At 35.2% G+C, this 25,074-nt stretch overlaps 1 protein-coding gene across 4 annotated transcripts in view; it reads right to left on the reverse strand.

Moving 5' to 3' along the window:
- PRMT3 (protein arginine methyltransferase 3) overlaps window positions 1–25,074 on the reverse strand; it is a 129,460-nt gene that overhangs the window by 37,841 nt on the left and 66,545 nt on the right. For all 4 annotated transcript variants that reach the window (XM_013055890.2, XM_004752135.3, XM_004752136.3 and 1 more), the window contains 3 exons: window positions 17,729–17,807; window positions 4,070–4,257; window positions 1,982–2,068 (listed from right to left, as the gene is read on the reverse strand). In XM_013055890.2, the coding sequence (XP_012911344.1) occupies window positions 1,982–2,068; window positions 4,070–4,257; window positions 17,729–17,807 (354 nt within the window). The remainder of the gene's footprint in view (window positions 1–1,981; window positions 2,069–4,069; window positions 4,258–17,728; window positions 17,808–25,074) is intronic.

Consider the following 25,074-nt stretch of genomic DNA (forward strand, 5'->3'; position numbering starts at 1 on the left):
GCTTTGTGGCCAGGCTAGTTCCAAGATGCGGTCTGAGAGTATTTTGTCTATTCCTTAGCTCTCCCAGTGTGTCTGGAATTATACTGCTTAACTCTTCAGTAAATCACCTTTTGCTTTAACAAGCTGATTTGGACCTTGTTGTCTAAAACTAAGAACCCTGACCAATAACCCAAAAAATAAAGAACATTTCAAAAAAACTCAGTAAACTCCTCTGTCTACCTAAAGCTAAAAAATGTCCACAGCTAAAAACAGCTTTTCAAGTCTTCACTACAGTTTTACATTTGCTCTCTGATTCATGTGAAGGACAAGGAGAGACGACCTAAAATAATATTACTTAATAATACTGGTAATATGCCAATTTCTATCTAAGAATTCCCTTATAGATCAATAAACTGTCATTAATCAAGAGGTCTTTTTTTAACTCTCAAGGATTACTAACATCAAACACAGGGCTTAACTCTAAGACTTAAAACCTTTAGTCTGTAATTTTAATCGAACAAATTATTTCAGTTATTATAAAGAACAACTGGAAAATCTGGGAGAAATGAATGGGAAGAATGAAATTTTGTTTTTATCAGATAAACAAATATATTGGGTATCCCCAAATAAAATAAAAAATCTGGGATCTAGATAGCTACTTTGTAAAAACTGTAAAAACAATTTCTATGAAAAGAATTCTTCAAAACATCAAAGCACACCATTACACTCACTTGATTTAAAATAGTATTAGATCAAAATGGACAGAAACAATTTTTAAGAAGTCATAAAATCTTTTGTATGTTTATCTTTTAAAAAGTCAGGTTCAAGAGTCAAAGTCAACATGACTATAATCTGTTTCACACAGTTATGGATTATATAGTTTTCAGTAAAATTTTAATTTTGAAGGTACAATTAGTATTTCAAAAACTATACAATTTTTTTTTATTTTTTTTATTTTTTATTTTATTTTATTTTTTTTAGATTTTATTTATTTATTTGACAGAGAGAAATCACAAGTAGGCAGAGAGGCAGGCAGAGAGAGAGAGAGAGGAGGAAGCAGGCTCCCTGCTGAGCAGAGAGCCCGATGCGGGACTCGATCTCAGAACCCTGAGATCATGACCTGAGCCGAAGGCAGCGGCTTAACCACTGAGCCACCCAGGCGCCCCTATACAATCAATTTTTAATATAAATATTTGTATCAATACCACTTACGTAAATTCATACTTTCTCAAGTAAAGGCCCACATTTTATTAACATTCTGAGTCTCCTGGTAAAAAATATTGTTATCTTAGTATTAATAAACATTTAGAAAATATTTAAGAAAAAAATTAATATATTTCAATAATCTAACATTTCTGGCTACTTTGTAGGTGCTTCCACATATATTAATTCATTAATCTGTATAACTAGTCTACAAGATAGAAATTATTACTATTTCTCTTAAATCAGTTGATTAGTCTGAGGTATAGATTACCTAGGTAACTTGAGCAAAGTAAGGAACTAGTGAGTGCCAGAACCAAATGGGAATCCAGATAAACTTTTCTAATGACCAATTACACCAGGATGCTTCTTTAAAGAAAGGTAAATCATCATTTCTTTCTTATATTTTACAGAGGAATATAAAATATTATACCAAATGAACATATTTTACTTCCATCTATATTGAGTATTAAGAGTTATCAGGAGGTAAAGGACATGAACTTATCTCTGAAGATAAAGACTAGTACTCTCAATCAGTTACATGAGAGGCAATAAGGAAGACTTTATAAAGAAAAATCATTGCAAACATGGTGTCCTAGTACTTTCTCCTCTCAACTAAACTAACTTTTTTGAAGTCTACTGACCCATCAAAACAGATCTGTTCAATAGCCTAACAAAGGCAAAGATAGACTGTCGAAGGCAATAGTCTTTTTCATTCATCACAGGTCCGGTAATTAATTCATTAGCTTGCCCATCAACTGCACCGCTAGTGAGATTTGTGAAAGGAGATGAAACCACTTACCGTGCACATGGATGTCTTTGTAATTTGCAGGGTAAAATCTGAAGAAAACTCCAAAGCTGAGACAGATGTTGTATGGCAATCTATTTGCTACCCATTAAGAAAGAGTGGAAGGAAGAATTTAGTAAAAATAGTGAAAACAAACCCCAAATCAAACAGATAAATATTTCTTTACGCAAAAAGGATTACTGTAAACCAATGGTTTGCAAAGTTTAATCATTCAAACCTCACTTCTGGGTTGGTTTTTTTCCCCCTCTTTTTTTTTTTTTTCTGGGGTTGTTTTCAAATTTAAAGGCTACTAGCACTATCGTTTAATTTTTGTATAAACCAAATGAGTATTTTTTTACTTAAACTTCTTGTAAGTACACTACATATCAAATCATGGCTCTGATGTGCTAGAGTTTTTCCGAGATACACTAAAACATCTTCAAACAAAATTCTTTTCTTGTTTTCCAACTAAAATAATTTTGTATACCATTAGTGGTACACATTTGCTATAAATTATACATGATAAGAGTCAACATTTTTATAGGAAATGCCAACTTGAAAACAAAGGCTAATGAGAAGGATAAGGTATTTTAGAATTCCTTTTTGTAACTGCATTTGAAGAAAACTTTGTAAGATATTAGGAAAAACCGTAACAGATGAAATCAAAGAGCCAAGCCAAGGAAGAAGATTCAACTCAGGAAAACAATGGCCAAAGAGCCTTATCTTCCTGTTCTGCCCTGGTTCAATTTCTTCTTCATTTTACTTTGGAGAGCAGGGAGGTCATGAAGGCCTGACTTGCCATGAGTAGATTATGACACAGCATACACAATTCATAGGACTATGTACTTGAGCCATTACCCTCTTCTAAATAGCTTGAGAAAATTTTAAAGAAGTTACAGTGTGGTTGAGTTTTATTTATAGAGCATTGTGGAACATGGAACAAAATATATTTACCCAAACAAACAAGTAAATAAATACTTATTAATGTTTAAAAAAAAGAGAAAGAGTATGTGTACTTTTTGAACATCTTTGTTATTAGTCTAAAATCTTCTATTTCAACTATTTATTCATAGAAGTTTTGGGCATTAAACAAAGAGAGCACTATAGAGAAAAATACCCTCCCCCCACTACCCTCCTCTTCTGCAGAGCCTTGAGGCTGAGTTGGCTGAAACTGTACACTCCTACCCAGAATCAAGGAATGCAAATAAATCTCTTATTATCAGTGTACCACAGGATTCAACAGTACTATAATCATTAACCAGGTTACAGTTTTTTCTTAAAAGCTAAATGCAATTTTAATCAGCTTGCTCTTGTTGAGAAACTTTTTAAGTTTATTATTATATGCCAACTTTAAATATTTTATCTATGAAGAAAATTAACAAATATTTATTGAATATCCATTCTATGCAGAGAACAATTATTGATGATATGAAAGTGTGACTACAAATATCAGGCAATGCTCTGAACCTAAAACTGAACAAACTATATTTATCTAATTAAAACAGACAAACTAAGGATTTTTTAAGAAAAGCAATGACTTTTCACTGCAAAGTTATTATTTAACCTATGTAAATTTGACACAGCAAAATTAACAATAAAACTAAAGAGTAACATGATGAACGGTAAGATTTTAAAACACAAAAGGAATTAACTGAGAAATCTGAACAGAGTAGGGCTTCAGCTTCATAGGCAAATTCAGTGTAATTACTAATCTGAAAGGCTGGAAGAGATTTGAACATGAGATGTTAAACTGTATAGAACATATGATATGAATGAATAATCTCACTGTAAATGAGAAACTAGAATAAGGCCATGGAGGTGGTGATGAAGCATAAATGATAATACAGCAGGACTTTTCACCTTCAAAGCCCTCAGAGTAAGGAACTGTGATATACAAAAAGGTAAGTGATTCCAATGGATGATATAGTCAACTGGTAAATACTGTAACCTCAAGGTACATTAGACCGGTTAATATAGGAAGGATAGCCACTGTTTTGAAAGCCCATATATAATATCAATATGTTAATTTCAAATATTGAACTCATAAATGAAAACTGATAAAAATGGCAATTCTGTTAAAATAAAATTGGTAAAAACACCTACCTTAATACTACAAGCATCTGAAATAAGAGTCTTTGGATCTAAAACTTCCACAACAGCTTCTGGAATAACTGCTTTCTTCATACAGGACATGTTGAAGCCATACACATTATCCCAAAAAGCAATTCTATCGGCATGTTTATTCATATCACTTACTGCCACAAGGCTGATAGTGCAAATATCAGGGTAGACTGTAACAGATGAAATTCCCAACAATTTATCATTATCTCCCTTTGTGGCAAAATATGCTTTTTTCAAAGGCTAAATATAAATCCCCAAATCATCAGTATGAATTATTAGCAGCTGATTACTAGTAGTGGGGGAATAACACAGATATAGACCAGGGAAAATAACCAAGTTCCATCTTGTAGCCCTTTAAAAAAAAAAAGATTTCCATTATGGTGATGGCAAGACTAAAATAAGGATTTCAATGATAGGTTCTTATTACAATATTAAAATAAGAGAGCATAATCAAATAAACCAGAAATGAGCATATTTAAAAAGGGGCAATTATTGATGATGTAATAAATAGTAAGAAAGGGGAGGTAGAAGATACTGAGGGAGCTCACAGCAAAAAGAGCTAATTCAGATATGGCTATAGCAGAGGTACAGGACAGTATATAAGAACTGAAGACCACATGAATTAGGAGCAGGGAGGGAGTGTTCTAGGCAGAGTGAGCAGCGTGCATATGGGGTCACAATTTTTTTTTTAAATTTTATTTATTTATTTGACAGACAGAGATCACAAGCAGATAGACAGGCAGGCAGAGAGAGGGAGAGGAGGAAGCAGGCTCCCTGCAGAGCAGAGAGCCCGATGCGGGACTCGATCCCAGGACCCTGAGATCATGACCTGAGCCGAAGGCAGTGGCTCAACCCACTGAGCCACCCAGGCGCCCCCCTAATAAAGCCCATGATAAGATCTGCTGGCATCAAAGCAATTGTTCCTTTCAAGCCTGATGTGTGAGACACCCAGAAAAAATACTTGGTGCTATGTCATGATAAGAACTTTCTCAAGTCCTGCCTAAGGGGCATGTGAGGCAGATGTGATCAGTGCACTGGCTACAGCACTGGGTACTGGGCTACCATGGACTGTTGAGTTACTTCTACTGTCCTCCTCTTCCACCCACATGGTTAGGTTTCCTGTTTAAATTCCTGACTAATACAAATTCTTCAAGGTATCTGATTTGTTGCTGACTATGCTGAGCCAGGAAGAGCATTAGCTAAGGGAAACCATGTTTAGTTAGTTTGTTTGTTTATTTATTTATTTAACATAGAGACAGTGAGAAACGGAACATAAGCATGGGGAGTGGGAGAGGGAGAAGTAGGCTTCTCGCTGAGCAGGGAGCGGATGCGGGGCTCAATCCTAGGACCCCCGGATCATTACCCAAGGCAAAGGCAAACACTGAATGGCTAAGCCACCCAGGCGCCCCACATGTTTAGTTTCTTAAACCAGATCCTTTGGTGAGAAACATTGAAGCAGAAACAGAATTCTAAAGTAACTTTGGATACTTGGCAACTTCCAGCTATCTTTTGTTGGACTTAATATGACAATCATACAAGTTTCACACATTTTTCCCTGTAACTCCATCCTTAAAGACGAATATAGTTAGGGTACAGACCAGGGATCAGCAAACATTTTCTGTAAAGTAACTATTTTAGGTTTTGTAGGCAATATGGTCTTCGTTGAAACTATTTATCTTTGCTGCTAGAACTGTGAAACCAGCCACAGACAATAAATAAATAAACGGGCTTGGCTATGTTCTAATAAAACTTTATCTACAAAAACAGGCAGTAGGCCAGATATGGACACCCCTGATATGGACAAGGGAGAAATGGATGAGGGAGGTCATTATCAGAGCCACCATATTGTGCTACTTCTAGGTAATGCCATTCACACTATGGTCTATGGGAAACTGGGTATCCTTCCGAGTCGTGTAGTACACAGACATTCAAATTAGTTCTTCTATTTCAGGTATTATTAAAAATCTTTGTGAAAAATTTAAAATATCATTAGTCCTTATATCAAGGGGTGGCAAACAATGGCCCATGGGTCAAATTCAGCCCCTGCTTGTTTCTATAAACAGTTTAACTGGAACATCGCCACCCCTCATTTATTTACCTATGATCTATGGCTACACTGTGTTCTAGAGGCAAAGCTGAGTATTTGGAACAGAGACTGGAGGGCTTACAAAGCTGAAAATATTTATTGTCTGGCCTTTGTAGAAAAAGTTTGCTGACCTCTGGCTCTGTATCAAGCTCTGTGCTATATTAGTAATATTAGCAAGAAATATGGATAACGTTTTCATAAGGAAAAATGCAAATAGCTTGGTAATAAGTAGAAACAAACAAGAGGAATCTGACTTTATACTTTTTCTAGGCTTGAGGTATATTTCTCAAGTAATTACATTTCACAAAGATACAGAAAATCATGGTTTATTTGTTAGCATTTGGAAAGGAAATTATTTTTTATCTTTGTTACTAAGAAGGATGAATATTCATAAAGGACCTGTAATCAGTATTATAGGTCAGTTTAGTTCCATATCCACCTCCTCACAGCTGGCTAAAATTTTGGGCCACCTGCCAGAATCCTGACTAACCCTTTACTTTCACATTCTGACACATTTGTCATTTGATTTTTGTCAGATAGAAGCATAATTGAATAATTATTCCTTTTTGTAGGTGAAATTAACAAAGCGCTGATTGGACAAAGCACCCTCTTAACAGACCATTTATAAATTCATGGCTTTGACATCTGTGTCCTTCTCGATTCACTGCCCAGAATTCATTTGTCACTAGAACAGCTCACATGGTGAATAGATAAAGATGGGAAATCCTTTATCCCTTAGAAATGCCTCACAAACTTTGGGACACTAAAGGGTAAGACTGAGATGCATAAAGAAATAATTCCTATAAGCACTGGCATCACTGCATGTATATAAATAACCAGAGAGTAAAAAGGTTTAGAATAAAAGGAGATAATAAGTCAAAATAAACTATTCTTTTCACAACACATGTCAACAATATGGAGAAGGATTTTAAATAGTCAAAGACAAAATGATTGATATGTATAAAGGGAAGTGTACTACTAAGCTACTAAACCAGCAAACATTCTGAAGCTGAATAAGCTTAAAAACCAATTTCCAATTTATATAATAAAGATATCTTCAAAAAATCCTTATTTGGAAATTGGAAATATTTTCCCATCATTAACTTATAAATAGTGACTAGGCCCAGCTAAGCTAGCTGCAATATACACTGAAAAATTATATACTGAAAAACAGTGAAAAATGATGCTACTATAATACCCTGAACAAAACAAAAATAACAAATGTGAAAAACACAGATCTGAAGATGAGAAAGTTGATAGTGAATTATGGAAATACTAAAGGAAACCTCCAAGCACTATGAACGATGAGCAGTGACTGATTACACTGAGATAAACTGTGTGAAAGTCAAGTCTTAATAGCATGATACTTAAATTAATTTTAAAACTTATATAAAGTATAAACCTAACACTAATCTCATTTTACTAGCTATAGCTCATTTCACTATAAATCTATAGTATACCAGATGTAACTCAGGAGAGGAATTAACCATTTTGAGCAATCATTTCATTTCAAGCATCTCATTTAATGATTCTGATTCTATAAAGCTAGATTATAATCCTCATTTTACAGATAAGAGAACTGAAAGTAAAGTAACTTGCCCAATTACCAGTCTTAATCAGCTAACTAGATAACTAGTTATCTGACAAAGCAGGGATTCAACATAAGGTCTACCCACAAAGTCTATATGCTTTCCATTATGCATGATGCTACATTTTATGCTTTTCAAATGGAAGAAGGAGAAAGAGGAGCCCCATTCCCTCCAGGTAAATAAGCACTTGTTAACGGAGAAAGAGGAGGGTGAAAGGGGTTGAGAAAGATTGGAGATTAATAAAACGTCAGGGCAAAGTGAGGAAATGGAAACATTCAGCCTTACTTATTCCAGTTGAGTTAGGGAAGGAGATCATGGTGCAAAAAGAAAAACTAAAAAGGAAAGCAACCAGGTAGAAATGAGGGAGCACTGAGTAAGCTGTACAATTCAGCTTTCTACATAAAGAATATCAAGGAAGGCATAGAAGCACAGGGGGACTTCATAACATCTATCAGGTTTCCAGTGCAAATTCCATTGCAGAACTGTGGACAGAGACAGAAGTACTGGTGAAGCATAGACTCCCTTGTATCTGCCACTCTATTTTGCTGCCCCCTTCTGAACCATTTGTGAAATTCTCTATGTTAACAAGGCAGGGCCTGCCTCCTCTATGGAGGCTGAAAATGACAGAAGCTTCCTTTAGCTCACTCCCTTGTAAGTTAGGCATACACATATGACCTACGTCCACCAATGATAAGCATCTAAAGTTCTGGGTACTTCTCAGAGGCAGCAATGCCTGCTGTTGTTAAGATCAGCAATGTCATATGTCAGCTAGTGCCCAATATTAGGATAGTGGAATCACTTCTACGAGGTCCTGTTAACATAACTTTAAACATTATTCCTGGCTGCATAGACTTCCAGTCTGGTTTTCTAGTTCTCACAAGAACCTAAAAACCTACCCTAATTATCCTTTTTTTTTTTTTTAAGATTTCACTTATTTATTTGACAGACAGAGATCACAAGTAGGCAGAGAGGCAGGCAGAGAGAGAAGAGGAGGAAGCAGGCTCCCCGCTGAGCAGAGAGCTGGATGTGGGGCTCGATCCCAGGACCCTGGGAACACGACCCGAGCTGAAGGCAGAGGCTTCAATCCACCGAGCCACCCAGGTGCCCCCCTAACTATCCTTTTAATAAAGTCCTGCTCTGCTGAATAGCCAAGGTAGATTTCTATTTCTTCCAACCGTAACCTCGAGTGATACAAAGGTAAATGCATATTTTAAATAAATTCTTTTTTTTTTTTTTTTTTTAAAGATTTTATTTATTTGTCAGAGAGAGCGAGCGAGAGCGAGCACAGGCAGACAGAGTGGAAGGCAGAGTCAGACGGAGAAGCAGGCTCCCTGCGGAGCAAGGAGCCCGATATGGGACTCGATCCCAGGACGCTGGGATCATGACCTGAGCCGAAAGCAGCTGCTTAACCAACTGAGCCACCCAGGCGTCCCTATTTTAAATAAATTCTTAAAAGAACAAACAAATGAATTCTTTTTTTTTTTTAAGATTTTATTTATTTATTTATTTGACAGAAAGAGATCACACGTAGACAGAGAGGTAGGCAGAGGAGGGGTTGGGGGAGCAGGCCCTCTGCTGAGCAGAGAGCCTAATCAGGGGCTTGATACCAGGACACTGAGATCCAAATGAACACGTTCTTAAAATAGGACTCTCCCCCTACATTTTGGTTCAAAAGGATCGGATGTGGAGCCTGAACATCCATATTTTTAACAAAAGGCTCCAGAAATTATAATGGCCTGTCAAGATCAGAAAACTGTACGTTAGGAACTGACTGCCTTGGTAATTGTGCATTGTATTGGGCGCAGTCCTCAACTTCATAACCTTGATAATTACAACTCAAAGATGTATATTCTGAAGAACTCCAGACAAAATGTGAGCCTAGTTTTGTGAGGGAGAAAAACTTTTCATTTTGCTTGTAATGAAAGGCAATACAAACAACATTCTTTTCTAGTAATGTAGAAGAAGATATCTCCCTTCATGAGCTCCTAAATTTTCTATGCAACAATTACAATTTTACAAAACTATTACCAGTTCTAAGGATGTTTCAACAAAATGAATCATTTCTATGTGCCCCTATCTGACCACAATTTTAATCTGACCCATTCCTGAGAATGTCAACCCTGATTACGTGATGAAGGCGGACACTGCTAGGCTTCAAAGCTGAAATTTACTCTTTTGGAATTAGCGTTATTTTGTGGGGAGGTTCTCAAAAACTAGGTAAACATCCCATTCTTAAACAAATTTTCAGATTATTCATTTATTTATTTATAGCTCAATGGACTTGTTTCCTATTTTATTCAAAGAGTTATAGCACCTCTTGTCCCCCAAATTAAAGGAAGGAAGTATGGAATGGTAGAAGTAAAAAACTGTCTCTATTTGCAAACAACATGACTGGTCACATAGAAGAGCCTAAGGAATTCATAAAACAACTCCTAGAACTATCAGGTAAACTTAGCAAGGTCACAAGATAAAAGGTTAATAAACAAAAATCAATTGTATTTTTATAACAGCAGTAGTCAACTGAAAAATGAAATTTAAAACTTTCCACTTGTAAAAATGACCAAAAAATTAAATACTTAAGAATAAACTTAACAGGGGTGCCTAGGTGGCTCAGTTGGTTGAGTGTCCGACTCTTGATTTCAGCACAGGTCATGATTTAAGCATGGTGAGACTGAGCCCTGCAAAGAGCTCCGTGCTCAGTGCAGAGTCAGCTCAAGATTCTCCCAGGCCGGGTCGCCTGGGTGGCTCAGTTGGTTAAGCAGCTGCCTTCGGCTCAGGTCATGATCCCAGCGTCCTGGGATCGAGTCCCACATCGGGCTCCTTGCTGAGCAGGGAGCCTGCTTCTCCCTCTGCCTGCCATTCTGTCTGCCTGTGCTCACTCTCCCCCCCCCTCTCTGATAAATAAATAAAATCTTAAAAAAAAAAAAAAAAAGATTCTCCCAGGCCCCCCTTCCCCCACTCATGCACACATAACACACACACTCTCTCTCAAATAAATATAATTTTTAATAAAGAATAAACTTCACAGAAGATGTACAAGATCTCTACATTGCAAGTTACAAAATAGTGCCAAGAGAAATTAAAGGCTTTAAAAAATGAAAGGATATATTATGTTCATGGTTTAGAAGACTTCATACATTGTTAAGATGCTAATTATTCTCAAGTTGATCTATTCATTCAAGCCAATCCTATCTTAATTCTAGCAATCTTTTAAAAATTGATAGACTGATATAGATTCAAAACTGGTAAGATTCTATAATTTAAAAAAACCACATACATGTATATCCACACACACAGACCAAACTGCCAAAGCAAATTACAGTAATTAAGACAGTATGGTACTGATGAAAAAAGAGACTTACAGATCAAAGGAACAGAATACAAAAACATACCCAAACATATATGGCCAATTAATTTTCAACAAAGATGCCACACAATGTATCAGAAAGGATAATCATTTCAACAAAAAGTGCTGGAAAATATTAACATCTATCCTTACCTCATACCGCACACAAAATTAATTTGAAATGCACCACAGACCTTAATGTCAAAGCTGCAACATCAAGAAAAACACAGGAGTAGGAGTATTCAGTGTAACCTTGAATAAGAGTCTTCAGATTGGACATTTTTCTTAAGAGGACAGAGACTGAGCACATTTTTAAGAGTCATCTGTATTCCTTTTCTGTGAGCTGCCATTCAATTCTCTGCCCAATATTCTATTGGGTTTGTGGTCTTATTTGTAGGATATTAAGGAAATTAGCTTTTTGTTAGTGACAGGAATTGAAAAGTTTTTCAGTCTGCACTTTCTCATGTGACTTTGCATATGGCATATGCTGATTTAGAAATTTATTTATATAATCAAATATATCAATCTTTCTTCTAATAAAGGTATCTGAATCTAAGTTCTTGTTTAGAAAGTCACACTTCCCAAGTTTATAAAGAAATACACCTATGTCTCCTAGTATTTTTACTTTTTCTGCATTTAACCTTGACTCATGTAATATTTACACTGTGTGCATTTTTTACTTTATAATTTATTGTGTTTTCTTTTTAAAAAATATTTTATTTATTTATCTATTTGACCGAGAGAGAGAGAGAGAGAGAGAGAGAGCAAACACACACAAGCAGAGGGAGCCGCAAATGAAGAGGGAAAAACAGACTTCCTGCTGAGCAGGGAGCATTGACACGGGACAACTCAGGGCTCAATCTCAGGAGCCTGAGACCATGACCTGAGGCCAAGACAGAGGCTTAACAACTGAGCCACCCAGGCGCCCTTGTTGTTGTTGTTGTTGTTTTTATATTTTAACACAGAGGGCTACCTAACTCTCTCATATAATTTACTATCGATAGTAAATTATATAGTAAATTTACTATCGATAGTAAATTATATGAGATGCCATATATTATTTGGTTTATACCAGAATTCTCAATTCTGTTCAATTTATCTGTCCATTCAAGAATTTTGTTTTAATTATTGAGGTTCTGTAATATGTTTTAAATTTGGTACCACTAGCCTTTCTGTCCCCTGCTCCCCCACACGGACACCCTTCTATCTCAGTTTTCCTTTACATTACTACCAAAAAATTTAAAAATCCTAATTAAAAACACCAAAACTGTTTGTTGGAATTATGTTATAATTTTATAAAATTTATCCTACAAAAGTATTAAATGCACACAAAAATAAAAGAGCATAATTAACTTTCATGTACTTATCATCTATCTTCAACAAATGTCTATGTTTTTGGATTACACTAAATTTTAAATTAATTTTGGGAAAATCAATATAAGATTTTATAAGAACATGGTCTATCTAACATGGTCTATCTTTAAAATTATTTATCTTTCTTCTGTGTTTTAGTAGTAAAGCTGTTTGCATGTAAGTTTTATTTCTAGTTATGTTATTTTGTAGCTCAATAATGTACTAAACTATTTTATTATTTATCATTTTTCAGTTGATTCACGTGAAGTGCCTAGGTCTGAATCACAAAATCTACAAAAAAATTAGTTTTATCTACTTTTCTTTTTCTTTTAAAGATTTTATTTATTTTTTTGACACACAGAGAGATCACAAATAGGCAGATAGGCAGGTGGGGCGGGGTGGGGGGGAAGCAGGCTCCCTGCTGAGCAGAGAGCCCTGTGTAGGACTCAATCCCAGGATCCTGAGATCATGACCTGAGCCTAAGGCAGAGGCTTCATCCAGAGCCACCCAGACGCCCCTTATCTCCTTTGTGATTTATCTTCTATGTTCTCTTTTCTAACTGTGCTGACTAGTACTGCTGGTAAAATATTAAATAATGGTGTAATAGTAGCCATTTAAATCCTGTTTTAATTATAGAGGAAATGTGTTTAGTATTTCCCCATTAACCATGATACAGATTTTCAGTTGAGATAAGTATACTTTATCATATAAGCTATTACTGATATTTATTACATTTATATTTAATTTATTATACTTATATTTTAATTTATATTTATATATTATATTATTGCTATCTCACTATTCATATTTTCTCATTTAAAAATATCAAGAATATAAATTGTATTTTATCAAAAACCTTTTGACTATCTATGAATACGGGCATGATTTTATGTCTTAGCTCTAAGCCCTACTCATATGATTGATTATACAACATTTTGCTCCAATTCCCTTTTGTCTGGTATCCAATAACACCATGACTGCTACTTGCATTATGAGGGGATTTGCCTATCCTTTTTCATCCTTTAAACTTTTCCAAATAATTTTGTTTTAGATATGCCTCTATAAAGTATAGAGAATTATGGCTTTTTTTTTTTTTTTTTTTTTTTGGTGATCCAAACTGATTTTTTTTTTTCTCTGAATAGGTGAGTTTAACCTGTTTACATTTATGGATATGACAAACATTTTTTTGGATCATCCTTTACCATTTCATATTATCTTTTCTGTATCTGTAATTTTTCTTTTTTTTTTTTTTTAAGTAGTTCACTACATGATCTTTTTCCCAAGGATTAGTTCTTACATTTAAGAAGTTTGTGGGGATGCCTGGGTGGCTCAGTTGGTTAAGCAGCTGCCTTTGGCTCAGGTCATGATCCCAGCATCCTGGGATCGAGTCCCACATCAGGCTCCTTGCTCTGCAGGGAGTCTGCTTCTCCCTCTGACTTTGCCTGCCACTCTGTCTGCCTGTGCTCGCTCTCTCCCTCTCTGAAAAATAAATAAATAAAAATCTTAAAAATAAAATGTTTTAAGAAGTCGGTGTTTTTGTTTTCATAGCTCACTTTGTAATTACATTACAGAATACTTTCAGTTCTCTATTTTCAACACTATTAATCTCCTATCATGAACAATGATGAAATTAGTATATTTCTTTATTCCTCCCTTCCCTTTTTTCATATTTTTTTAAATTCAAAAGATAGATGTATTGATGATACTAACAGTGAATACAGAAGTGGGCACAGAGTTAATACACAGCTTAGTAGAAATCAAACCATATCATAGTCCAACTGACTTCAAGGTGGGAAATGGCACTTCATGTTTTTTAAATGTCACTATTATTACGGTATAACTTATATGCAATAATAAAACTTGCTGTTGGGGCACCTCGGCGGCTCAGTGGGTTAAAGCCTCTGCCTTCAGCTCAGGTAAAGATCCCAGGGTCCTGGGATCGAGCCCCACATCGGGCTCTCTGCTCCACGGGGAGAATGCTTCCTCCTCTCTCTCTGCCTGCCTCTCTGCCTACTTGTGATCTCTGTCTATCAAATAAATAAATAAAAAATCTTTAAAAAAAAGAAAAACTTGCTCTTTTCGGCCTTTTTGCTGTATTATTGTACGTGATTTGATAAACACATACAGTCATGTAATCACCACTACAATTGATATAGATAGAGTCTCTCACCACAATTCTTACCACTAGACTGTAATCAATACTACTATTTTAATATTAACTCTGCAGTGCTAAATGTGCTTACAGTTCTATTACTTGATTTGTCAGCTTTAAATGAGATTCCATGAATTCTTGCTATTAAATATAATGCAACTCAAGTATATACGCTTCTTCCCACCTGCTTCCTGCATTCTTTTTCCAATTTTTGTAAAATATAGTACTTGACACTGTTAGGGTATAAAATATATACATTCTATGTAATCATCCTAAAACATACATTTATTTTTGTCTTAATTCTAGTTGTAAAAATATGCATAGGTCATAGCACATCGTTCTTTCCCCCCAATTTTTATTTTAAATCCCAGCTAGCTAACATACAATGCAATATTAGCTTCAGTTATAGAATTTCATGATTTGTCACTTATGTACAATACCCTGTGCTCATGACAGGTGCCCCTCCTTATACCCATTAGGTATTTAACCATCTCCCTGTCCAGAGCATATCATTTTCTTAGTTTTCCTCTTTATCTATAGGTTAGCTGAATGTAAAACACTATGGTTCCTGAACACAACTAGTGCTTTATAAATCTTAGCTAAAAATAGTAGAAGCAATCTTTAGTAAATACATTTTCATTAACTTTATAAAATCATTTTTATTAGTAGTCATAGTGGTAAATAAATACCTCCAAAATACTGGAGAATTTGCTTGGTGATAATAGGGAGAATATACACTCTGGCTGAGTGTGTTTTATAAAGGACTTCCTCCATACCATTGTATATATAGTGAGACATAAATTGTACCTAAATTCATGGAAAAATATCAATTGTGGTTCCTTCATGCTTATATGAATCTTTAGTATTTTTCCCCTCTCTCAAAATTCAATCATTCTTTTTAAAAAATCATTGCATTAACTGCTTATTAAATCTTTCAGAAAAACATAAAAGTAAAATTTGCTTTGTAACAGAAGAACGAGCACCTGATGACTGGTGATACTCATTAGGCATACTCAAACACAAAAGAAGTTAAATGGTCTACTTCACGTTACTCATTTCTGACTTTGCCTTCTTTTCTCAATTCTGTCAATAAGCAACATTCAATAGCACTGCCTAGGCAATTAAATGCTGCCCTCTCCTCAATATACCTCCAGATTACCTCAGTGCTAATATGAGCTACATAAAAATATGAAAAGAACCCCGACTTAGGAGCCTTCAATTCACCCCTGATGATGGGAAATACTCTGCTACTGTTTCATCAGCTCTAACCTCATTATTTTCATGCTGTAAGTTCTTAATGAATTTCACTGAGAGTTCAATTTAAATGCATTAAGTTGCTGTCAGTCCTTCAGTAAGATCAATGAATACCACTCAGGGAGGTATGGAAACAGTTTCCTGAATCTTCCCTAGAATGTCAAGGCAAGAATCAGAATCAAAAAAGTACACTTTAGTAGAGATACAAAAAGGGATTCTGAAAAGAACATGAATATTGGAATTGGCAGATCTCAGTTTTTTAAAAAAAACAGTCAAAGCTTGACCACTTAATATGCATCCTCTAGGACACCTTTGTTTCTAAAATTCAGAGGGCTGTTGTGACAATTATACATGTAATAATATAAATAAAAGTATAGTATTAAGCAGCTAGTAGACAATCAACAAATGGTAGATGATATTAGTTTCAGTTACTAAATATAACAGTCATTTTAAAAAAAGCCACTCAACTATAGATAGATGTAGCCGATTTTTGCAGGGTAAAGTATATATATAAATTCTAGCCAGGTTCATGTCGGAGATCAGTGATACATCTTGAAATGCTTGCAGGAAATACAGTGATAAAATAAATGCAAGTATTTTGAAAAAGAAAGGCAAACCATTTAAAAGCTATTATAAAAGAATTCTAGTGTACTGGAGAATTTTCTGTGCTTTGTTTTGGCCTCACTGATTTTTACGGTACCATAATTGCCAAAGTGATTTCACAGAATATGGATGGGCAGGACGCATAATTATGATCGAGAGCTTTATGTCACTTGTTCAAAATGTCCAATTTTCATCTACCTTTTTTTACATAATAATTTTTCAGATTTTATATTTTATTTATCTATTTGAGACAGAGAGAAAGCATGAGATGAGGGGAGGGGAGGGGATGGAAGGAGAAGGACAGAGGGAAAGGGAGAAGCGAACCCCCCACTGAGCAGGGATCCATCTCAAGACCCTGAGACCATGACCTGAGCTGAAGGCAGACACTTAACCAACTGAGCCATCCAGGTGCCCCTTTATATAATAATTATAACAACTGTACTCTGGCCACAGAAACCACTTGTTGATCTTGAAGCTTTGAGAAAGTGAAGGTTCAGGGAAAGGTGAATGAAGGGAGACAGATGCCATTCAATTCAGTTTTAATGATATGATTCAATAAACTTACATGATGCTCTATCTATGTTCCAGGAGCAGTAGAGTTTGTTCAAGAGTCAAATATGGACAAAATATAACCCCTGCCTTGAAACGGACTGTTTGTATATAACTGTTCACAGCAGAAGGCTTATAAAAACACAATCTCACAGTGTACAGAACATGCGAAAGCTTTCTAAATTTATTGGGATCCAATAAAAAATACTGATAAAAAATCCAGTACGTCCAGTATAAAAAATATTGCACTTCACAAAGAGTCATTTTTAAAAATATTCTCATTAAATTACAGAGATGACAGGTTTATATATTTAGTGAAGTCCTGGAAAATTTTCCAGTAAAGTAGGTACTTTCCAACCTAGTATGAAATACTCTATTAGAAAAAACAAATACCTAGATGTCATAAGGATTAAAAATCAAAACGAGTTTCTGTTAAGATTTTGATTTCAACATCAAATAGCTTCCAAAGCTAGTCCTACCACTAGTATTTTTATACAAAGCATTCTTGAAATACCATTAACTTATAGTCCTGCATATTTTCTATAATGTTCTACTATCAACCGTATAGTAAATGACTGTCTTCAAACTTCATCTTATGGAAACATCTTTCATTTCTATTGGGAACTTCCTCAGTCATGCATAGTTTATTTGAAATCTAATGGTTCTGCCAGACTAAAATTACATTATTAAAACTAGAATTTTTACTCACCCGATCCTCCTTTTGCCAAGTATTTGTTCTTTGCATAAAGAACAGAATCTAACATAGACTCAAAAAGAAGAAAATAGCCCTGCATAAATAAACACAAAAAAAGAATTTTAGAAATGTGTAATCAATATCCTCATAAGTATGTCAACTTAAATATCTGGGCTACTCTTTCTATAAAAGATATTTTTTTGTCTCTGCCATGTAATTTTCTACAAAGTTTGAAGTTACTTTTTGCATTAAATTCTCCAAGTACATTTAAAAAATCAGGCCAGGGAATAAAGTGGACTCAGACAGTTTATTACAGTCAAATGTACTGAACCTTCTTAATCCGTGCTTCTGCTTTCTAGACCATTGTTTCTTCCTCATTAATAGGAAAATCTGAGACAGAAATTGTTAATGTGCCCTCTAACTACCTAGAATATTGCAGTATTAATCCAGACAGTGGCTCTCAACCAGATTTTTGTCCACTGGAGGACATCTGACAATATCTAGTGCCATTTTTGATGATCACAACCCGGGGGGAAGGAAGGGTGCTACTGGCATCTAGTCATGTAAAGCCAAGAAATGTTGATAAACATGCTACAATGCGCAAGAAGCTCTATGACAAAGAATGGTCCAACCCCAAAAGTTGATAGGGCTAAGGTTAATAAAACGTAGTCAAGGGGTGCCTGGGTGGCTCAGTGGGTTAAAGCCTCTGCCGTCAACTTTGGTCATGATCCCAGGGTCCTGGGATGGAGGCCCACATCGTGCTCTCTGTTCAGCAGGGAGCCTGCTTCCCCCCGCCTCTCTCTGCCTGCCTCTCAGCCTACTTGTGATCTCTGTCTGGCAGATAAATAAATAAAATCTTTAAAAAAAAAAAAAAGAAAAGAAAAAAGAAAAAGAAAGCCTAGTCTAGAATAGCATTTCCCAAAGAGCTTCTTATCTAGTGAGTCTCTTCTGTTAAAAAAGTAAATAAAGAAAGGAAAGAAGGAAAGAAAAAGAAAGAAAAAAAAAGAAAGAAAAAAAAAGGGAGGGAATCTTTAAGAAATCCCAGATGCTTTATCCTCCTCTTGAGATTCATAATGCACGTCATCACGCTGATAGTTCTGGGAAGTGTTACGGTAAAGAGGACTACTGAACATATTTTAACTATGTGTTACTCTTTTGCTTACAAACCTCTTTTCCCCCCTACTTTACACCTATCAATACCTTACACAACTAGTGTTCTATGTTCATGAAATACAGCCCTGCAGTACTCCAGATTTTAGACACCAGTAATGAATTCTCCACCAAGAAAGGATAATCATAGCACAGGTGAAAAGAAATTTACCACTACTGGTATCATGAGTAAGGGATCAATGACAGCTTGAGTCAGTCTTTCTCCTTCTAGAGTCTACCCCGCTCCCCACCTGGAGCAGCAGGAAGAGTGAAGTGCTCAGTGTGGTGCTTAGCACAGCAAACACTTTCTTACTGCTTAGAGTAAACCAACAGGAATTCTGCCCTAGTGACAGCATTCTAAATAAAAACTGTTCTCACTTACTCATTTGTTCTGTACAAAAATAACTGTTTGACAGGATAAATGCAATACTCTTTAACCACATGAACAAAGACTTTTTAAAGGGTTCTCTAGAAGAGGAAAACCTGCAAACTTGAGATGGATAATCTTCACAAGGGATTATTATCATTATTTTTAAAGATTTTATTTATTTATTTGAGAGAGATTGAGAGAAAGGGGAAGAGAGCATAAGAGTGGGGAGGGTCAGAGAGAGAAACAGACCCCCTGCTGAGTAGTGAACCCCATGCAGGACTTGATCCTGGGACTCCAGGATCATGACCTGAGCCAAAGGTAGTCCCTTAACAAACAGAGCCACCGAAGTGCCCCAAATCTTCACAAGAGATTAACAGCACATTTAAATTTATAGAAAATACAGCTCACAAGCCTGAATCACTTAAAAAAAAAAAAAACCCACCTTATTAAACTGCCACTAGCAACTCTATATTGATTTTTACCCACTCCCAGCAACATACCAATTCACTGAAAAGAAAATACTTGTCTACAAAAGAAAAACTTAGCAACAAAGCCTTTTATTAATTTGTTTACATTAGGAAAATTAAGGATTTGGTGGAAGCTTTCTTCTGGTTAGAGCATCTCAGTAATATCTCTCTTACAAATTTGTTCACTATTAGTATCATCTGTGTATTCAAAGAACAAGAAACTTTAGGAAGTCAACTAAGAAATCTTTATCAATCTGACATAATTAATACAGATCTATGCACACAACTCCTTATAAATAAGCATTCATGTGCTGATTAAAGTGAATTTTAATTGAATTACTCAAAGAGAAGTCTTCTGTTTTCCTCCTAGTACTTCTTTTTTTTCAGATGAGCCAAGACTATGTATATGTGTGCACAAAGGAAAAAGATCAGCTGGTAAAACAGGTTGACAGGGAAAAAACCAACCTTATTTGCAAGACTGCTGCATGTTAAAACATTAATTTAAATAAAATAATTCACATTTTGATACATACTAAATATTCATTAGTATGTCTAGTCTTTTTTGGAAGAGGGCAAAAAAAAATTCATTTGTCACTGTCTCAAACTGTTTTTAGTCTACGGCCATACCACCCTGAACGCGCCCGATCTCATCTCTCTCTCTCAAACTGTTTTTAGTATTAACTTTCAAAGTAGCTGGCAAAAAGCTAAATATTTTGCTTCCTATGTCCAAACTGTCTTACTTCCATGTACTACAGATAAGCCAAACTCTTTTCCATCAGTAACTGAAAGAAGCTCCTTCTAACAACATGTTTATTTACTGTATCTATGACAAAGTTATTATTAGCTATCCATTAGAGATTAAATTTGTGGCATATTTTAAACTGGTGCTACAGTCAATGCCAATAGTGGTGAAAAGGGTATACTCCTGGGTTTAAATCCCAGTGGAGTCCCTTTTTTAGAAAAGATTTTATTTATTTATTTGAGAGAGAGAGACCCTGTAAGCATGAGTGGGGCGGGGGGGAGGAGGCAGAGGGAGATGGAGAAGCAGACACCCTGCTGGGGCGGGCGCTTTATTCCAAGACCCTGGGATCATGATATAAGTCTAAGGCAGACACTTAACTGACTGAGCCACCCGGGCACATCACGGAGCCCCCTTTCTCTATATGACCTTGGACAAATTAACATCACTGTACCTCAGTTTCTTCATCTGTAAAGTGACAACTTTGGTATTCTACTTTATAAGGCTGTTCCGAAGATTAAATATGTTAATACATATAAAAGATTAGAATAATAAATCTTATTAATTTAGCCTAACATTAAAGAGCTATTTAAAAAATATATCTGTGAAGGCTTGTCAAATTTTAAAATTATATTTAATAAATTAGAAATAAAGTTTTACCAGGCTATCCAGAATCATCTCATGTTTATTTAGTCAATGGGTCCTATAACAACCCATGAGTCAGAACTGGAATTCCTCTTTTTTCTTTTTCTAGGGGGTTTAGAGAATACATTTTCTTGTGTCACTTCTTTCAGACCAGTGAAGATTATGTATATGTGTGCACATATACATAATACAAAATATAAAACACTCAAAATTTCTTTACATTAAATAGAATTTTAAAACCCCCAAAAAGTAATTTGGTCACATTGGCCAAATTAGTGCCAATTCCAACTTTAAGATTCTTCTCACAAAGATAATCACAAGGATTTTTTCCCTGCAAGGCAAATAATAATAATAATAATAATAATAAAATAAAGGAAAAAAAAGAAAAAAAATCAGCTTTATTTAATGCTTCAAATTTTGGTATTTACACTTAAGACACTCCCATATGTCTGCTTCTATTTAAAATAGTTAACATCAATAAGCATTTTTTCACAAAGCCTATAATGATTACCTTAGCTAAGCTTACAATTCTGATTAAACCATATTAGAGATAGTTCCTAAGGTTTTAACTATTCAAACAACCTAACATTATAGACATCAACAATAGAGAAGTTCAATGCCTTAAGTCATATGACTGGATGAATAACACTGGACGATTTTTTGCTCCCCTTAGAAAAAACACTGGTTTATGATTCTATTCCTATTGCTGCTAAATTCAGGTAAAATCAGGTGCAAACAAACAAAAGAAAGATAATCATCCTTGGCAGCAAAAATACTCTTTCGATAAATGCCATGTTTTTCCTTCCCATTTTTTCAATCAGTCATCACTACTGATCAGAGGATTTCGGAAAGCAAACAATCAAATGCTTTTGTTGATACAGGTAAAGGACTTAGTACAGTTCTTGGCATAGGGTTAACATATAAAACCTGTGAAAAACTGTATCACATAATTCTTTAATTTGGTAGAAATCAATATGTGGGCTCAGGTACTATGTCATATAAATGGGCTAATATGGATGGAAGCAAAAGGCTAATGCAAGTCTTTTTTCTTCTTTTTTTTCTTTTTAAAGATTTATTTATTTATTTGACAGAGAGAGATCACAAGTAGACAGAGAGGCAGGCAGAGAGAGAGAGAGAGAGAGGGAAGCAGGCTCCCTGCTGAGCAGAGAGCCCGACGTTGGACTCCATCTGAGGACCCTGAGATCATGACCTGAGCCGAAGGCAGCGACTCCACCCACTGAGCCACCCAGGTGCCCCAGTCTTTCTTCTTTAATCTTTCCCCATTTTTAACTCCCTTTACCCAATGCATTGCTGTACAATTAATAATGGTATTCTATATCTATAAATTTTTTTACTTCAGTATCGAGGTGTTACTTATGTAAGTATATGTTGAAGCTTCTATCTGTCAAAGCAGTTTGTAAGTCTTAACTTAAAGACTAGATGAACTAATAAATCAACAGAAAAGCATTCCTTCAAACCAAGAATAGATTAATATTTCTTCACATTTAGACTCAGTGAAGACTGACAATTTCATTGGTCATTCATTTCACTCAGCAGTCAGATTTCTGCTCGACTATTACCTCCTCAAAAAGTATTTTCCTGATGTCTCCACATAAAATAGCATCTTTTCCCTCTATTACGCTCCATCTATTTACCTTACTTTGTACTTCTTTGTGACACTCGTGAATTAAAATGTAGTTTATTTTTGTGTTTAACTCTTGACTAAAATGTAAGCTCCAAGAGGAGCAAGGACTGTTTGAAGGTACATTCCTGAGGGCTATAAATGTGGCCAGTAGATTGTAGGAACTCAGTAAAAAACTTCTGAATGAATAAAAAAATAGGAGTTATTAGTATCATACATTATATTTGTTAAAAATGAAACAGTACCCGCGTTTTCTTATTTTTCTCGTACTTAATACAACTGGGTATTTTAAGAACCTTTTTGAGCCCAACATGGTGCCTGCACTCACAACCCTGAGAACAAGACTTGGGCTGAGATCAAGAGCTGGCATAAACCATAGGACTTAAAAAACAGCTCACAGTCACAGAAATAGTTGAATGACCCAGAATTTGAACCTTGGTTTAACTAGAGAGTCACGTTCTGAATAACTATCTTATATTGCTGTTCTCTAAAATCAATCAATCAATCAATAAATAAATAAATAAAATTATTTATTTATTTGCAGACAGAAACAGAGCAAGAGAGGGAACACAAGCAGGGGGAGTGGGAGAGGGAGAAGGAGGCTTCCTGCTGGGAAGGGAGCCCAATGTGGGGCTTGATCCCAGAACCCTGGGATCATGACCAGAGGTGAAGGCAAACACTTAATGACTGAGCCACCCAGGCATCCCCCATGTTACTTCTTAAGCTGATATACCTAACTGAGAATAAGATTTACTACCTTTGTAATTAAGGACTCGAATGTTCTGAAATGAAAAATTTCCCATTAAGCATATCAAACAAGATTAGAATTTATAATAGGTATCTGAGTCATAATATGTCAGAGGGATAGCTTAGTTGGCAACTGGGTATAAGCCACTATACATTATGAAAATTATCAGTTTAGAAAATCAATGCAAATATTAGAATATATGTAGAACCAATATATGACATCTATGAGATAAATTAACATATCTAGCTTTAAATATTAGCAGATGAAAAGATTTATTGTTTGCTATTTATTGTTTGCTATTGTTTATTTGCTAACTGTTGTCCTTTCTCTCAACTTTCCACTTTGCTAAACTTCATTTTACTATAGGCTTTCTATGTGATAGAATAGCCTTTAATTTCCTGGGAACTGTCCTTGGTTCTGAACCAAGTCATTTATTACTGATATCAGAAGGCGCTCCTCCAAATGCCTGGCTCATCTGCAGTGTAATTCAGACTGTAATTTCACAGGCTACTGCCTCACCTGTAGGGGTGCCATCTGGAAGAGAATTATACCCAATATTTTCTCCCATGATGCTCATGGAGCACTCTTTTTTCCAAAGAGACATTTACTTTTTTAAAATTAAAATTTGCATTTATACTTCAAAAATTAGTTACTACAAAAAAAAACATTGGATTAAATCTGGGACTAAGATATTAACATTATTCATTGACATGGGAATCTTATTTTTAAAATGTCTGTTCATATCTCAGAATAAATTAATGATAAAAGATACTTCTGATACCTTCAGTATAAGGTTTTCTCTCTCTCTTTTTTTTTTAGTACAAATAACTGAGTTACTGATACACTCTTTGGCAGAATTAATTATTAAAAAGAGCGACAGGGGAAAGTTACAGATAAAATGGAGAGTTAATCTGTAGAAAGTCTAGTGACAAATAATAACTGAATTTATCTAAATATAAAAGATTAGTTTTAACAAATAAGCAAGACTACAAAATCTAAACCCAATTTTCAATATACTTCTGAAGCATAATAAATATTTCATGACACTTTTTTCCAATACTACTCTCAGTTTTATAAAATTTACTGTAGATAGAACTGTTACCTACAGTGACTAGAACTATTAATTGGTTGTTAACTGAAAACAATATGCTTTAAGAAAAAAACACAAATAAATGCAGATATGTTTACTAATACTCTTTTTAAAAAATATTTTATTTATTTATTTGACAGAGAGAGACAACACAAGCTGGGGGGAGTAGGAGAGGGAGAAGCAGGCTTCCTGCTGAGCAGTGAGTCCAATGCAGAACTTGATCCCAGGACCCCAGAATCAAGACCTGAGCGGAAGGCAGACACTTAAGGACTGAGCCACCTAGGCGTCCCTATTTACTAATACTCTTTAAGGGTGAATCTATCAATGAGGATTGTCACAATTTTCCTTGCATAAACCACACTTATAATGTACTGTAAGTAATTTCCAGTTTGGGTTATTTTAAAATAGAAAAAAGAATCTAAGAGTACCTTGCCAAGTGAAAATCTCTGAATTCCATAATTCCTACCTACTCGCTTCTATTCTGTCACAACAGTTTTACTCACTACTTTAC

Source organism: Mustela putorius, unplaced genomic scaffold (genome assembly GCF_011764305.1).
Source record: "Mustela putorius furo isolate JIRA1106 unplaced genomic scaffold, ASM1176430v1.1 tig00003859_pilon_pilon_pilon, whole genome shotgun sequence".
Taxonomy (NCBI): Eukaryota; Metazoa; Chordata; class Mammalia; order Carnivora; family Mustelidae; genus Mustela; species Mustela putorius.